Source organism: Plectropomus leopardus, chromosome 4, assembly GCF_026936395.1.
Source record: "Plectropomus leopardus strain MGB_pleo_1.0 chromosome 4, ASM2693639v1, whole genome shotgun sequence".
NCBI classification, from domain to species: domain Eukaryota; kingdom Metazoa; phylum Chordata; class Actinopteri; order Perciformes; family Serranidae; genus Plectropomus; species Plectropomus leopardus.
This window is the reverse complement of record NC_142179.1, coordinates 37,313,877-37,332,127: the sequence shown is the minus strand read 5'-3', so window position 1 is coordinate 37,332,127 and position 18,251 is coordinate 37,313,877. Positions and strand designations below refer to the sequence as shown.

The window sequence follows — 18,251 nt, the reverse complement described above, 5'->3', positions numbered from 1 at the left end:
GAATGTTTACTGCTCCAATTCATTCTGGTAATTGTTGGTTTTCTACCTTTTGAGCAAAAGCCAATGTCACAGTCCCTTTCAGACTATTGTCTCTCTACAGATGGCTTAGTTACATGGGAGGACTCTCTTTATCAGTGAAATACTTAATTCTAAGCTCAGTATTCTGTTGTGGCCTGTGAATGTGGTAGAAAAGTGTGTGAGTTTACTCTGCCAATAAAAGTCTGAGTGTGAAATCAATTTAAGCCAGTGTTAATGCATGTCATTCTTTCCCATGCAGACATGTTAAATGATGTGCTTGTTCCTTCCAGGGAAGATCCTAAACTGTGAAGGCACTCTGGCATCCATCGATCAACCAGAGAAGCAGCACAGTTATGGGCGCAACGAGGGAGCCTGGATGAAGGATCCTCTGGCTAAAGACTCCAAGATCTACGTCACTAACTATTACTATGGCAATAACTTGGTTGAGTTCCGCAACCTGGATAACTTCAAGCAAGGTGTGCTTCAACTGGGTCATTTTACAGTGCCTACCATAAGCCACATTTAAGGGCTTAGGTTTCAATTGTTAGTTCAGCGTTGGGTTTCACTTGTTGATGGCACCCACACAATACCAAAGGAATGTTTTGTACTTTATCAGGCCATATCTTGCAAAGGTTCAAATTACAGGGAGGAATATGATGCTTGGAGTCCTCCAAAACAGGTTAAAAGAACAGGGGGAGTCGAAACATTTATAGGTTTCATCCTGTAGATGGAAATATCACAATTTATTTCCCATATTCATGCCTGAAAGAATCTTGTAGTACGATTTCAAACACCTCTTAAGTGCACCATACCAATTCTTATTTTTGATGACAGTTGAATGTCTAGTCTACCTCACTCACTCCCATCACTGCAATGGCTGCCTTCTTCATCATCTGTGCCCATGCTTGTTGTGCAAGTCAATGGTGTAGGGTAATGTAAGCAAATGTCTGCAAAAGCATGTCAGTCCAAGTTTTTATTCCCTCGGTTTCTTGCCCCCCAGCCCTGTTGTCACTGCATCATTAACACTGGACAGAGCAAGTTACATCCTGGTCACCTCTAGACTTGTTTCACTACCCGATACACCACTCCCATAGAATTACCACTCATTCACTGTGACCACCTATCACTGGGCCATCCTGCTGTGTAGTTGCATTTTTGAGGATGCAGACAACAGCTCAGTATGGCTTATAGCAGATGTTCTGTGAAGCTTGTCTCCCAAGGAGGTCGCAGTTAACTTGAAGGGAGGAGGGACACAGAGGGGAAGATTCGAGAGAAAAAAGAAACTGTAAGATGTCAGCAGTGGCTGTAACCAACAGCTCATGGAGGCAAGTGCAGCACTTAAAGAAGCAAAGTTAAACAGCTTTTGATACTACAGCACTGCAACCTGAAACTAGGGGAGGAGGGTAAGAGGATATCTTGATTTTGTAGCTTCACTCAGTATGTTTACATGTACAGTTAATTGGAGTATGGTTATAGTTTGATTAGGCCATTTAATTTGACTTCTGTCCTTGTCCAAGTATACAAGCACCAGAAGAATCAATTTATTGATGACTCCGCCATGGTGAATATTGCACCTTTTTCTGGTTGACCTATTATGTCATATAGCAGACAAGTTAGCAAGCAGCAAGGTGGTTGCATATTGAACAGTGACAGCATGGATACCTAACCCTAACCCTTGATTCCTTTGTCTTGTTTTGTTCGCCTCCCTTCTTCTTCTTTTGTTTTTCTGGGTCAAAGCCCAGTGCAGGGACTATGGAGCATGTGCAGAATGCCTAGGCTTGTTCAAGTCCTGTTGAGGTATATACATAAAAGAAAAATCAACCCCCAATCACATTTTTCTAACATCATGTGAACGTACTGAGTCAAACCCTTCAAATCAGGACCATAGATCGCTATTGTCTGAAGCACACCCATGTTCCAATCCCATGTTCGAAAAGCCACAAGGATGCACCCACATGTACCTCCACAGTCAGATGGTTTATTAAGGCCTTTTGAGAATGAAATATACTTACAGGTACATTTTATTGATTAACAGCAAGGATAATAATATCAATAGCCACAGCCAAAATGCTAGTTTCTACACGCTAACTATGACTTACAAACTATATTTTTGTCTCCTAAACAACAGATATCCATCAATCCACGGTGTGTCATGACTTCCTGTGGACCTCATAGGACCACTATAATAAAATGTGGCCCCCTCTGACTTGCTCTGTTTTGCTTGCTCCAAAATCTGTGTAGATTCATCTGACAGATATCTTAACTTTTATATCTTTTTCATCATCTAATTCAAAACACAATTATCATCCCAGCAGACCTATCTAACTCTAGCATCACCCTGTTTTTATGTATAGTTGTGTTTTCTCTAATAACATTGATGACAATGATTCATGCTGATTATCCAATGAGCTCTGTTAGACTGATGAGACCTCTGGAATGCAGGTCTTAGCCGTTTCATGGCTTCAGTGGGTGGGAAAATCAACTTGGAATCAACTGAGGAATCGGATTACACTCTCTAAGAGAGTTAAGATGATCTCCCCTCGTAGGACTAGGCTTGTTGATCTAGATGTGTTTGGACAATGGGTTTTCTAAATGCACTTACATGCGAGACGTCCTGCAGGGCGGTGAGCTCACAGCTGTGTGCGGATGACTAGGTATTTGGAGTGGCGGTGATTCCTGCTGTTCTCGGACATGTGCTTTGGCCCTTCCTTTGAACTGGGCACAGCAGAGAGGGATTAAGAGTGTGGGCTGGCCTTATGGATGGGGATGGTGGGGTGGGGGTGTGGGGGTGTTCTGCTCTACGTTGTTTTTGTCCTTCACTTGGCTTTCCATTTATTATCATTATCTAAATCAGACTTCCTGAGGTTGGAAGGTTAGGAAAGCAGATAGGATGTGATTAGAAAACGACACCTAGAGTATACCACGTGTTTGTTCAGGAGTGAACCGCTAAACAAACTGTGTCACTGTCACATGAAGCCAGTGTGTACACAGTCTGGCTTTGTACAAACATTGTCATTGGTTTGATGAAGGGCATAAGATCAGCTTTGCACACACACTGCTGAATGTATCTAACTCATAATCAGTAAAGAATAGTGTGTTTTAATATGTACAGCAGCACAGCAGAGGAACGCTCTAAAAATGGGTTTGCTTAATTTTTGCGAAAATGGCCAGCTTGCTATTTATTACCCTGCTTTTTGCATTTTACTTCAAGCTAACATCAACACAAGTTGGCCCCTCAGGACTGTCTAAAAGAAATTTTTCATGGGGGAAGTCCAAGTCGGTTCACAAGAAATCATAAGCAAACTGCATGTCAGCTGCAAGTTTTGCAAACCTGAGTATCTGAGCATTTTCCTTTTATAGTAACGTGAATAGTGTTTTTTGAATAGCTGAGACCCTGCTCTTTCAATGCATGGGCCTATGTCATATCTGCATGATACGCTGCTGGACAGCGTCAGGTTGACAAACTGCCGGTCACAACATAATAAAAGGAGTATAAAGGTCCCTACAGGGTGCGCAGGAGGGGTGGTGGATGGATCCAACAAAACCCAGACTCCCTTCCCATCTGAAATTGAGTTTTTTGCTACACCTTACAATGTACCTCCTTACTCTAATTCTAACCATCCGTGCCCCTGTTGCCTAATCGTAACCTTCTATGCCAGCATGTGCATTTGTTGACGTCCCAGCATTGGTTGACATTTGCTTTTGTTGCCCTAAACATAACCATGTGCTTGTGTTGCACTTATGGTAATGGCATCCCTGAAATGTCAACAGTAAAGTCAGTGGGATACTAAGAGTGTAATATGTCGACGCGGAAGTCCACTGCAAAAGCGGTAATAGGTGACAATTTAGGATTGGAGTAGAAGTCGGGTATTGGAGAGCTGTAGGTCAGGCCTAATCATTAGTTTCAAAGCAAGCTCTTTACTACAGTTAACAGAGGCAGATACCCATCTGCAATCTCACCTGTGCATTTACCTCACTGGAAAGCCAATTTACTTGTTATCCTTGAACAGTTTACTGGTAAAAAAATAAAAGAAAAAAATATAGCATACGGATACTGATTTAGGCGTCATACACCATGGCAACGATTGAAGCTTTTGCGTTAGATTTACATTATTCAGACATAATGTCTGGTTACGCAAGGCTTACATACTTTATAGGATGTTATCCCATCAAAATTTAAGAATTGCACATTAATAGCTGGAGACAAAATGTGTCCATACGGTGTGTCATCTCTCTTCACAAATAGCTAGCTACTACGTCACAACTTTAAAACGTATGGATGAGCATGATGCAGCTGTACAAGTTGTTGTAATACATCTAACAGATATAACAACTTATAAATCTGTATAGTTATTCTATTGCGATTGAAAGTGTTTAGTGATCCCCTAGAAACCACTAATGCAGCTCCTGTGTTGACTGATATTGACTTTAGCAGGAAGAACCTTTTACTCGCTGCTGATCAGTCAAGGTAAACAAGACAAAATACCAGCCCATCCATCCATAAAGAAAATTCTGTTTGATTATCAGCTAATTACATCAGACAAGTACATTTTGAGTCATAAGTCCAAATTCTTAGTCAACAGCTCAGCTAAAGACAGAATTTTTAATACAAGGTGCTGATAAGCAAATCAACAGAACCTTGGACTGTGGAGCTTTCTGGTCATGGAATGAAGACTAGCACAGACATAGTGTGATGTCTTCCATATGTGTCTGTTAAGGGACACTAGAGACCAGCATTGCATTTATCCCTTGACGTTAAAATCCATAAGGAGCAAGCTGCCTGTTGCTGAGGTGTTATGAGAAGGATTTTTGAGCGGACTCAAATACTGGTGAAAATACTGGAGGCTGACATTACTTTAGTTCAGAGGCTGTGGTGCGCTCATTTTTTAAGCGTAAGTCTACAGGAAGGAGGCAAAATAATACTCTAAACTTAGGCTGAATTTTGGCGAGGGAACAACTGGCATGGCCATGTTCACAGGGCTCCTGAACTCTTACCTCAAGGTATCGAATGAAAATGGGTTCTATGGGTACGCACAAGTCTTAACTAAACTTACAGAGGCTTGATCTTAGTAAATGTTATGTTTTTATAACAAATACGCTTCTTCAAATTGAAGCTTCATAGTTGCCTTTGGACAACCAACCAATTTGAAGAACAATCATTTGCCACAAACGTACAAATGCATAACACATTAAAACAGGGTGGCTGAGGAGCCCAAAATGTCACCTACTGGTCTATGCATATCAGATTATTAGTAATATTAAGAATAAAAAAGCATATCAGTGTGTGATTCCTTACTTTTGCAAATTGACATAGTTTTAAACTATCTCATTTTTCAACAGCATAATTCAGTCCCTGAAATTCAGTTATGGCTTTTGGTTTTGGTGCCACCCTAACATTTTTAGTGGCCCCATTGAACCGCCCCTATGAAAAATATCTGTGGATGTCTTCAGAGATGACATAGTGTTCTGTTTTATAGAACAGAATGTGTTCATTGGTATGTAAGAATTGATTGTTTACCCATACCTGGTAATAAATAAATGAAGCTAATGCAATATTCTTGTTTATCCTAGGCCGATGGAGCAACCTCTTCAAACTGCCTTACAACTGGATAGGCACAGGCCATGTGGTCTACAATGGAGCCTTCTACTACAACAGAGCCTTCACCAAGAACATCATCAAGTATGATCTGAAGATGCGATATGTGGCAGCCTGGACACTGCTGCATGACGTGGTCTACGAGGACACCACCCCATGGAAATGGAGGGGCCACTCAGATATTGACTTTGCAGTGGACGAAAGTGGCCTGTGGGTGATCTACCCCTCCATGGACTATGACTACAACCAGCAAGAGGTGATCATCATCAGTAAACTGGACCCTGGAGACCTGTCGCTGAAAAAGGAAACAACCTGGAGGACAGGTCTCAAGCGGAACTCCTACGGAAACTGCTTCATCATCTGTGGCGTCTTGTACGCCGTCAATGTGTACAACCAAAAGGAAGGTGAGGTGAACTTTGCATATGACACCCACACCAACACGGAAGCCATCCCACGCCTGCCCTTCACCAATGAGTACTCCTTCACCACCCAGATAGACTACAACCCCAAGGAGAAGGTTTTGTATGCCTGGGACAATGGACATCAGCTCACATATCGGGTAAACTTTGTTGACCAGTGAGCACAGCTAGTTTGTGGTACACATCACCTCCCTGTAGGCCTGCCAGTATGGCACCTAAAGAGAATGAAGATTTTCAGTATTTGACAGTCTAGAAGCAGCCATATTGGACTCAGGACAATGGATGAACCTTCACCAGCCTTCCAGTACCAATGCACGCTATTCAAACACCTGACCTCACAAAGTACCAAACATACATGCCTCAGTGTGTATTGGGATGTGACTGTACAAAATGTCAATAGAATGGACAATGAACAGTGAAAATAATCTCACAGGTTGAGTTAAAGCTCATCAAGCAGATCTAAGGAAAGCATAGATTTCACTGAGTAGATGTTCATTTACGAAATGTCAGCAGGCTGGCTAACTAGCAGACAAATAGCTATATATGGTTAGTTTAAAATAGGCAAACCATGTGTAACATCATAAATTGGTTTGTATAGGTACACTTTTAGTGTTGTGTTCGATTTATAACTAGGATGTTATTTTAGTCGTTTCTGAGGCTTGAAAACTCAAATTTTGGTGGAAATATGAGCAGTGGCTGAGTGCAATGGGTGCACGTCAGTTGAACAGATACCCAAGATTTGCCTTACTTCATCCTACCTGAACGCTGTTATATTTTTTCTTTTTCAGAGAGGAGTGTTCTTGAAGTTAACATCTAATGCAGCATGAGAAATTACCATTTACTTTCAGTATTCAGACATGTTTGCTGTCACTTGGTTTGAACTTTGAAGCTTTGAAACCTGAGCACATTGGCTTGATTTCTTTCATAGGCATGCAAAGAAGGCAGTGAGCAACAAAAGAGGAAATTACCTAAAAATAGCAAGAAATTATTAAAATTTGTTTGTTTGTTTTTTTAAAATGCAAAAATTAATTTAAAAAAAGAAAAAAATTAAAGAGCAAATGACCTGGAAAAAAATATTAAAATATAGTAATTTTGTACATACATTTAAATATATAATTATGGTATTTAGCTATAAATATAGTTTTTCCTGAGCATTTTTCTTTTTTTTCCCCAAGACATTTCCCCCTGACTTTTTAAAAATAATTTTGTAACTATACTACTTTCTTGCAATATGTGGAACATGTATTTCCAAGTTGCTCATTGCCTTTTTGCAATGAAATTGCACCAATAGGCTAAGGGTTCAAAGGTTTAAATATTTGTGAAAGGCATCTGGAAGCAGCATAAGAAAAGCAATATCACTCCAGGTTTCAAAGGGTTAAGATTACCTTACTAGCTAATCTTTTCGTTAACGTAGCATAGCAACCCCCATCAGGCTCCTCTCAGTTAGATACCCCATGTTTTATCTTTTGCCTTTTAAGCGGAATTCAAATATTTTACACAGCTAGTGTTATTTTGCTCCTCCCACCAACATTTAACTCAACCAATGAGATTATTTCTGCCTCCAGAGTAGCTCTCCTTCTGAGAAATGTTTGTAAAACTAGATTATCAGCTATTGTTTCACTCGCCCATCTACTCCATCCTTTCACCAAGCACTTTGAATCTGCTTTCACTAATATTCCGGCCTCATGATGCTCCCTGTTTCTTTACCATTGACGTTTTTTTGAGGGATGTGTTGAATATAATATGAACTCCAAAAACAAAACTATGTACACACGTTTTTAAGCTTAAGATTTTTTATATTCATTGACAGTATGATATTTTTTCTAATTTCCAAGTTTGTTGAATTTTTATGTTGTATAAAAATGCAGCTTTCATCATTGTTAATAACATTTACATAACCACTTCATTTGTTGTAATTACTGAGCATTTGAACATTTTCACCTCAATGGAAATTAGCAAGGGTTATCAGTAACACTAGTACAATTTTGGTCAAGTGTACTATTATCTGTGCTACCTTTAATGATGAAAACCACATACCATGAATGTTTTTTTTTTTTGTCAATGACAGACAGTACTATATGAGGCACATAATGGGAAAGGTAAGCTTTATGACACATGAGGTAACTTCAAAATGTTGTTTTGGGTTTGTTCACCATTAATCATTAACAACCACATTATCTTGCTTGTTCTTGAACTATCAAGTGTTTTGTTAAGTTTATTCATAAAGAGGTATGCTGATTGCAATAAAGTCATTTGTTCAATTGCAAAGTCTTTATGTATAAATAATCATGGACTGTAACACAAGCTTCGAAACCAGCTGTGTGTGTGTTTCTGTGCTATGAGAAAAACTTCCATAATAAACCATTTTTTTAGCCTTACAGTATAAGTCAATTGGCAGTGACCCAGTAAATGCCATGGGATAGCAGGACTCGCCTTGCCCGCCTTGTGTTGAAGGGATGATGACTCGGATCTTCTGATTTTTGGATTATAAAGCTCTCATGAGCTGTGTTTAGTCCTCGGGTAAAGGTCACCATGCTCTGCTTGATCTCATTCCCAAAATACACTAAAAGGAGCAGCCCTGGGTCATGGTAATAAGGGCATGGCCGCCTGATTTCTTGGCTCGAAATTTAAAATTCCAATCTAAGTCATGCAATTCTGAAGGGAGACATTGAAATATACCAAGAGCTGACTAGTGGGTGTGGTAGATCCACGCATGTGGTCCTCATTTAAGAAAATCAACTCTGCAGTTCTATTTAAAGCAGATTTCAGTGTACGGTGTTCTTTTTTACACCCACATAATGAGGTTCATTAATGAGTGCAAGGCAAGGCCTTAGGTTTGATGAGTGCAGCACTAATGGTGTGTTCAATCACGAACTCTGTCACGAAATGTTGACATGTTGTAATGGAACAATGATGTCCAAGCTCGCCGTAGTGATGAACACTGACAACTCACATGACCTATGCTTCTTCAGTGCCTGCGCCTCATGGCCGACACAAAGGCTCTCCTGTTGCTAAATAAGGACTCGACTTGATCTTGTTCACATCAGCAGGGCCTCTTGTTCATCACCATCACATACTCATCATGTACCATCATGTCCTCACAGTGGCCACCATGTAAAGCCTTTGTCTCCATGTTACATACCACTGTGAAGCCAGAAACTGCTCCATTGAGGCACATCATTCATGTTTAAGAAGTAATGAGGTTAATACAAGACGACTCTCCAAGACCCCCTCACAGGCCTCTGCTATGCTGACGCCTTTAGGGGAACCTTCCATTGCTACTAGCCAACATACTGTACACACTCAGCCTTGCAAAACACCCACCACTGCAACACACCCAGCCCTGCACCACACCCTGCCCTGCAACAATTCATCAGGACCTCTGTACATTGGTGTTATTTTTTTAAACATAAAGAAAGCCCACATGTCCAGCCAAGAATATGCCAAAATCTTGAGTTGTGGAGTCAGGTCACATGACATGGACTCAAGTCATGAATCTGATGAGTTTAGACTTAGAGTTTAGACTCAGCTTTTACTTATCATCAATGACTTGTGATTTCACTTGGACTTCTGACTTTTGGCTTGGTATTACTCACCAAGCCCAAAGCCAAAATGTTTTTTAAAAAGTTACAATATTTTAAATCAACTTCTGATCACAGATACTTTGCATTAATCCAACAGCTGCCAATCATGTTGCACAAGCTGGCAGGGAAGGTGTGTTTAACAGAACAGTCCAGCAGGTCCGTCAATAAGATATTACGTTTAAAGTATACTATGCAGGATTTTCCTACAAACCATATATATATTCATTTTTTAAAAAATCCTATCAATCACCACTTATATTTATCATCAGACTCTGCCCTCCTTCATGACAATGGAAAGGACAGACTGACATATGGGTATTTGGATGGACAGACAGCCTGAAAATATAATGCCTCCAATCATGGCTTTCGTCAGCGTGGAGGCACTTCTTGGCGCGGACCTGCAACTTGATTTGGGACTCACTTGAGACTAGACTCTGGACTTCACAACCCAGAAGAGACTTACTTATTACTTGAAAAACACACTTTGTCCCATTTCTACCAGAATCATTCTGAACATTGGAACACAGGAAAAGAAACGACATAATGACTGACATGGCATGGTTTTCTGATGTGCTTCAGATCATACTGCAGCTCTCTGCATGACATGCTTTTACAATTAGATTAACGTTTTCAAAACTGAGCAAATCGGAAGAAGGCAATAAGCAACTTGGGAAAGAAATCACACAAAAATGACTAAGAAATTAGTAAAAAATTACAAAAAAAACCCCTGAAAATTACCCCAAAACAAACAAATGAGGAAATGACCTGGAAAAAGTGCTTTAAAATAATAATTATTTAACATAATTTATTATTTTATTCAATGGATATAGTTTCCTGAGCTCTTTCCCTAGCTTTAAAAAATATATTTTCTAAGTTTACAAAAATCTTTGCGGGACATTTCTTGCCAAGTTGCTCAAACCAGTCTTTTTAGGGTTCAAAGATTTAAGACGCACCGTATCACAAGAAAAGTGTGCTGATCCAGGTTTCTAAGGGTTAAGAAATCACAAGTTTTACAAAAAAGTGTAAAGCACTGCAGTGTGAGTCTTTCATATGGATCTTGTAGAGATTAGCACAATGCTGTAAGGTTTTAACAAAAACATATTGCAAACACATTAGTGCGCACATTGAAGCATGTGTAAACGGAAATGGGGCTTGTGACAGCTCAAGTGTTGTGCTGAACAGAATACGGAGAACTTCAGCGTGACTTTAATTAAGACCCTTTGGGCTATTTCCTGTAGCAGGCACTTAAGAGAACAAGTTGGCTGGACAGGATGTAAGAGCAGAGGCAAGACAGGGAACATGTATCCTTTTCAGTGCTGTATGGAAACTTATGCTTGGTCAGCCTTCTGTCAATCCCCTAATCTTTATGGAATCTCGTGTGTCAAATAAAGCTGGAGGTCTCAAACTCAATAACAGTCCAATCATGAAGAGCTTTTCTCTGAGCTCATCTATACGAGCTAAAACACTCTTAATAATGCCTCATGTCTTCTGCAGAAGGGGCTTTCCTGAGGTCTAGCCTAGTGACTGAGAAGCACACCAAAGAAGTCTATTGTACGAGACACAATGGAGGCCATTGGAAATTATGGAGGAGGAGTGGTTGTGTAAGGACCTCACAACATTTTGCAGCAGAGGCGAAGACAAAGATGCCCCAAAACACCCACGGATTTTGGCATGTGATAGGGACAACACTGAAGGGCACAAACAACTCTCAACAAAGGTTATTTATGAAGGTGAAACATCCTTCCAAATAAGGAAGCCAATAATGAGTCTGAAAAGCCCGAAATCTGTACTGACACTCTGATGGGGGCAATTTTGGGTTCAGTATTTTGCCCATGGATTATTTGTGATTACTGTCAGCATTTGATACCTGATGCTGTCCTTCAGTGTTTCATGCACACACAACCGGTTCCGTCCGGCCACCAGCATCCACCTGTGTATAATTTCAACATCACTAGTTCTGTCACGTTCTCATCTAATGCCATTCCAGTTGCATGCAGAGGGTGGCTTTTGGCATCACACTCATACACCAAAAGCACTGACAGAGTGGCGCCATTTCCCAACTTCAGAGTGAGAACAGGCTGAGAAGGACCACTCACGAAAGTATGTCTGAATAGTTTTTCTGTAACTTTTCACCCCCATTTTGAGGACAAATTTTTGAGCTGTATGTTTCTGTAAACCATGGATAGGTAACATTTTTACCTCATTATGGAGAGAATATGTTGAAACTAAGGGGGTGCGATTTAACAATTTTAGGTCGTGAAGAATTACAATGTGTCCATGATCCGCCATCACGGAGAGATCACTGTATTCTGCTACAGTGCACATTCTATCTCTTGTAGTTCTATGCTCATACACATGATGCAGCCAAACTTTTTGGCTGGACCGCAGAATGTTGTTTGGCTGTGAGAGTGGCTGCGGGCAGTGCATCCTCCGTCGGTCACACGGGGATGTTCATCCCCGGGTCTGAGCGGAGCTGCAGAGGGAGGATGTGTTAATGATCAGTGGGTACAGCTCCAGAGAAAGCAGATGCCCTCCACTGTGTGACTGTGTTTAACATTGTAAGTGTATTGTTATGCATTCTAACATATTTCAGGTTTGCCCATTCTCACACTCCTGGCATTTGACACACGCTTTCACCGTCACTTTCACACCAAAGCAAATCTCCGCCAAAACACTGCATGAGCAGAAGTGTAGAACAATCAAGTAATGCAGTGAAGTATGACTGCAAAATACAGTCAATTATTTGAAAAACGATCAAACAGCCGATCACCTGACAGCGCAGCGCGGTTCAAGAGAGACAGACAAACAGAGCGGAGCTTCTCTTTAAAGCACCAAAGTGTCTGACTGAACCAACAAATACTCAGAGGTGAAAAGTGACTTCTTTAGACTTCTAAAGACTATTTTGTGTTAGTTTCAGGTTTAGTCAGACTTTATGCGTATCGCTCCGTGTCTCATCCAGCAGCTCGCACTGAGCTCTCATTATTATTACCACGGGCAGACATCGTGATTTGGGGGCCTGGGGCCACATGCACATTGCCTTATTTTCAACCTTTCTCTTAATTTAATATGAAATATCCCTAAAATATGTCTTTAGTGTATTCAGTGATAGTAAATAAGTCCCTGAAAGAAAAAGGTTGTAAAGCACTGTACACAGTCCAGCCATATACTTGGTTTTACCCTTGTCTTGTTTTTTCACAGCTGAAGCATTATTTGCTAGTCCGTTTCATGCCTTCCCTATAGACACACAGATAAACCAATCATAGCAAACCGTCAGTTCTTGGCTTTCTTTCCCCTCCCCCTTTATTTCACAAGTGAGAAGTCATGGATGACAATGAAAACACAGAGTTCAACATTCAACATTGATAATACTTCACCTGACAAAATATCCCATCAAGACAGTGGAAAACAGAATTGCACACACAGATTAAAATCTGTTCAAAAGGGTGCTTTGGCCTAAATGTTGTGATATTCTTTTTTATTTTAGGGCTATATTTTTTTTAATTGGGAAATTTGCTTGGTTTTAAAATCTCAAATTAAAAAGAATTGTGATAAAATCGTGATCCTGTCTTAAAAAAATCTTGATATGATATTTTTGCCATATTGCCCACCCCTAATTGAAACTTTTTGTTTCAACAACATTGTGGTAAATGTGTGGTTATACTTAGGAACAAAAAACACTTGGTTATGGTTAGGAAAAGATCATGTTTTGGCTAAAAATAGCTGCTGCGGTGGAACAATTACAGCTGAAAATGCTGTGAATGTCTCACTGAAAAACAACCAGTTTCGTTGTTTGGTTGTCTTGAATAGTGGTTTGCAGCTGACAGTTGTCTCGCCTAAACGCGTTTATATTCATATCTGCACATCTATACTGCACAGCACCCCTTGGCAAAACTGAGTTCCGTGTGCATGTCCATAAGTCATCTTGATGAAGTGTTGAACTCTTGCCTCTGCTTCTCTTTGATCTGATGAGATGATAAGACAACAGTTGGGTTAATATATAGAGCCTTAAATAAAACTCCTGATGGAATCTGATATGTCATTCCAAAATAGATAGAAGATCTGCTTTTTATGTTTTGGCAAGGAAGGGAGCTCCATCTGTTCACTATGGTGACAGTAAAATAAATCTGTCAACAAACAGGAACAATAGAGCTGCTGCAGCTGCGTGACTTCTCTGTGGTGCTGTATCACATAAGATAAGATGAAACTGATAACATAAATGAGAGGCTAAACCGACCATGAAGCAGTGCTTTTCTTCACATTCATACAGTGCCATCCATTCAAACAACGCTGCTCCACAGTGTAAACTACAGCCAGTGCAGTGCCAGCAGCTGGCTCACACTGCTGCTGATAGGAGCTGAGGGCATGTGTCCACCACATTTTCCCAGAGCTTTACCAAAGCGATCAACATTCTGGCTCTTATCTGTCTATTTTTGGTTTTGTTTTGCTGTTCTCCATGTAATTCTATGCTCATCAGTGGGTTTTATTCAATCATGTAACCCCTTACAGTAATCTGATGGCAATGAAACATGTCAGTTTCTTGTCTGAATAAGCACTAAAGACACTTTTACATTCAAGTCACAATGGCAGTCTTATTACTGTAGATTGGACCAAGTATAATTTCCTGAACATTTTCAGCACAGCATATGTTTCATTATTTAATTATTAGATTAGTATAAAAAGACTGAAGCACCACAAGATACATGGAGAAAAATTTAATCCATGGCCGGTTTGTGTTTGAAACACTCTGAATGAGACTTTTTTACATTGCTAGGAGATTCTTGTGTCAGATTGAGCAATAAAAATAGTTCATTTCCCCTCCTGTGTGATGCAAAAGGGATAAAAATCCCTCTTACAGCCGCCATAGGAATCATATCAGCACTCTGTCCTTGAGCAAGTGTGTATTAACCCTTTGAAACCTGGAACTTTACTTCACATTTCTTGTCATTTCAGGTGCCTTTTACAAGTATTTAAATTTTTGAACCCTCAGCAGCTGGGTGCATTTCTTTCAATAAAATGGGGGAAAAAAGGCAATGAGCAACTCTGTAACCTATGTTCCCCAAGGTGCAAGAAATTTGTAGATTTTGAAAATCATTTTTAAAAACCTTCGGGAAAATGCCCAGGGGAAAACGAAAAAAAAACCCAACTATATTTATAAGTAGAATTATCGCTAATTATCATAATTATACATTTAAGACTGTGTAACAGAATCACAATTTTTTAGCATTTTTAAGACCCCCCCCCCCCTTTTCATAAACACATTTCTTATGTTTTATCTGTTTTCCCACATTTTCCCCCCACATACAAGTAAGGTTACACATGTGTTTCTTTTGTACTTCTTTATGGGTTGTGGTACATTTAATATCCTCCCATCTGCTCTGTTATTACTGTTTTGTTTTTGTTCTGCTCCAGCAATAGCCCATCTCTCACAGAGCAGGACTCAAGTTTCATTGTACATATCCCATCTTCAAATCCAGGTCACCACAGGCCTTATCAGATTCCATGTCGTATCCCAGTTACTGTCCTAAACACACACACATTTGCTCCGAACGAATACTGGTCTCCATTGGTGTACAGTAATCACACCATCTGACTCCTCCTGGACCTCTCTCTCCAAAAGAATTGAAACAATAGTGATGACTCTTTTACAAGCCAGGCCCAGACAGAGACAGAAACATGGAGTCCGCCAGAGAGAAATCCCCTTGAAAAAAAAAAATCGACAAATTACTTCCAGACCGCATTCATACTTGCAACACCTTCTATCCTTATTACTGTGAAACAAAAGCACAAACATATAGAAAAGCTATCTATATATATTTTTCTGGGCTCAGCATGAGAGGAGAGAACTGGAATGTGTTGGGATGGGTAACCTGAGGGGGGAAATGTGGAGGGAACAGGAGGGTCCTGCTCTTGCTTTTATGCCAACAACAATGTACTCCACTGGAAGGCCTAATGCAATCCTCACAGCCACACAGTCCCAACAGCTGCCCTTGGCTGGGCCCACGGTACCAGAGCAACTTCAGCCTCAGTCAACCCTGCCATCCGTCACACTGCCCCACCCAACACCAGATGCCAGCTCCAATGAGGCCAAATATCGACACCACTTTGCAGCTGTTGAGGGGAAGAAGGAGTGTTGAGGTGATGCCTCATAGGAAACTGGATTGATTTGTTCTAAATGTCAAAATTCTTCACAGCTGTCGAAGAGCTGACTCTGGTGAACAGAGGAGGTATCCCAGAAACAAGGCACAACAATTAAAGCTTGCCTTATTGTGGAAAGCTTTACTTCACTCAACATTAACAGCTCGTTTGAGTTCAAAATATTCCACAAAACAACTCAGTCCTGACACAATCCTCCTAATGCAGGCCCATTTCCTCGAGTCAAGAGTGCATGAATTTAAATTGCAAACTTGTAACAATTCACCTTAAAAAAAAAAAAAAACAAGGTTAAAAGGTAGTTGACATTGTCCAATACCCTTAAAAGAGAAAAGGAAGCAACAACAAAAAAGTTCCTTTTCCCCACGTCACTTCTCCTTATAATACATCAAGCAAGTAAAAATGAATGTATAAAAATTTAAATCTATAACAAACATCAATCATATCAAGTCCATGTCAAACCATGCCATAAAAGGAAAGATAAATAAACAGGAAACTGAAGGTACTCATAAGTTCAGCATTCAGAATAAAGCCCTAAAAACATATTAAAACCCTAAAAGACTTGTCTGCCACGGAATGCCTTCGGTGGACCCAGATGACCTTCACCAACTGGCACAGATGACATTCATTCACAGAGGAGATGATTTACAGAGTAAGCTGTGACATTCACAGCTACAGCTCAGTATTACAAAGGAAGGGACTTTCTAGGGACCTTGAAAAATGTTGCCTGAAATTTCTCCAAAGGTGACAAATGTCCTGAAACTTTACATAACAATGAGGACATTCCTAAAATGTCCTACTTAGGGTCCAAGTTGGTCATATAATAACATTTGCTATGATAGAAGTTCCATTTTGGTTATCATATTGTCACATAGCAACATTGCAGGGTGGACATTTGGGACATAAACAGAACATTCCCCATAAGGGAATGTCATTTAAGATGTTTGTTTATGTTTTGTTCAGCTGTAATATATTCTACTTTTATTGCTGCCCATGTCTGTGCATAGCTTAGGTCTGTTTTTGTTTTTACTGTAATTCATATACTTCATCATTGTTCTTAAACCTGTTTCTTAATGTTAGGCTTCCAAACCTAAACCAGCAGATAAAAACTAGCCTCCTGGCTAATTGTAGCATATTTACAGTTGCACTGCCCCTATATGAAAACATTTCACTGAGGACTTAATCAGAATGTTTGCATATGGATCTATGTTAGTCATATGAGAACATTCCCTATATGACTTTAGAGGGACAGTCAATTTTGGTTATTTTATGTACATATAGCAACGGTACAAAATGGACATTTGGGACATAAACAGAATGTTACCCTGTGGTCCCCTGTTGGTCATATGAGAACATTTCATTAAAGACTTAATAAGAATGTTTGCATATGGGTCTATGTTCACAAACACAACCAGAGTGGATATTATCTCCACCAGGCTTAAGCCTGAAAGGGACCCCGTGTGTGTGTGTGTGTGTGTGTGTGTGTGTGTGTGTGTGTGTGTGTGTTTGTGTGTGTGCGCATGTGCATGCATGTGTGTTGATCAGTCTGTCTACGCTTCAAGTGGCAGACCACTACTTGACAATCAGCTTCATATTTTCTGTGCACATTTCTGACTGTATAGGCGAGCTCCTCTTGTAGTTACTGTGGTTCCCATATAAATGCATATGGCGGTGTATAAATGCATATGGCGGTGTATAAATGCACATGGCGGTACATAAATGCACATGGCGGGATGGTGCTGCACATGGTTATGTTTAGACGACACAAGCACATAGCAACCAACGCCAGAACATCAACATCTGCACTTGCTTACATGGATGGTTAGGATTAGGCAACAGGAGCACAGATAGTTAGGATTAGGGGAAGGAGGCACATGTTATGGTGTAGAAAGAAATTTCACATTTAAATGACTCCACATTATAGTCCCATATAGTATGTTGGACCCATTGACCACCTCACCCTCCTGCCCTTCCTAAAGGCGGTCTTGTCTTACACTCCTTACATTATGTCATTACTAGCAGCTTTTCGAGATGACGTCATCCTGCAGCTTTTCATGCAGACGCAACAGGTTCCAACAGGTCATGTTCTCAAGTGATGCCACCTGTGTGCGCATAATGTGGATGTGGCAGGTGCTGTCCGGCCATCCACCAGCGTTTAATAACACCACGAACAGTTCTGTCCATCTGCATTCTCAGCTGATGACATCCAGTGGAGTTTTATGCGCTTGTGAAAGGTGGCTTTTGGCATCACGAACTTACACCAAAAGCCCTGTCAAAGCGGCGCTGTTTTACGGGTCCAGAATGAGAATGGGCTCTATCATCAAAATCACATGGAAAATATCTACTATTTTGCCTTATTATTTACAGAAAAAAGAGGATAAACTGGGAAAAACTAAATATTAAAAATAAATAACCGGAACCCCTGTAAACCCCTGGTGATTGTCAAAGCCCCTCTTCATCCCTGTGCCTTGAGAAAATCTTGTT

At 40.3% G+C, this 18,251-nt stretch overlaps 1 protein-coding gene and 1 pseudogene across 2 annotated transcripts in view; both read left to right on the top strand.

The window, feature by feature from the left end:
- Positions 1–8,301, top strand: part of olfml2a (olfactomedin-like 2A) — a 32,152-nt gene extending 23,851 nt beyond the window's left edge. The window contains exons 7-8 of the mRNA XM_042488328.2: positions 309–494; positions 5,590–8,301. Of these exons, the coding sequence (XP_042344262.1) occupies positions 309–494; positions 5,590–6,194 (791 nt within the window). The 3' untranslated portion in view covers positions 6,195–8,301. The remainder of the gene's footprint in view (positions 1–308; positions 495–5,589) is intronic.
- A 7,243-nt stretch (positions 8,302–15,544) lies between these two features.
- Positions 15,545–18,251, top strand: part of LOC148189829 (uncharacterized) — a 43,519-nt pseudogene continuing 40,812 nt past the window's right edge. The window contains exon 1 of the transcript XR_015776307.1: positions 15,545–15,746. The product of XR_015776307.1 is annotated as an uncharacterized LOC148189829 (transcript). The remainder of the gene's footprint in view (positions 15,747–18,251) is intronic.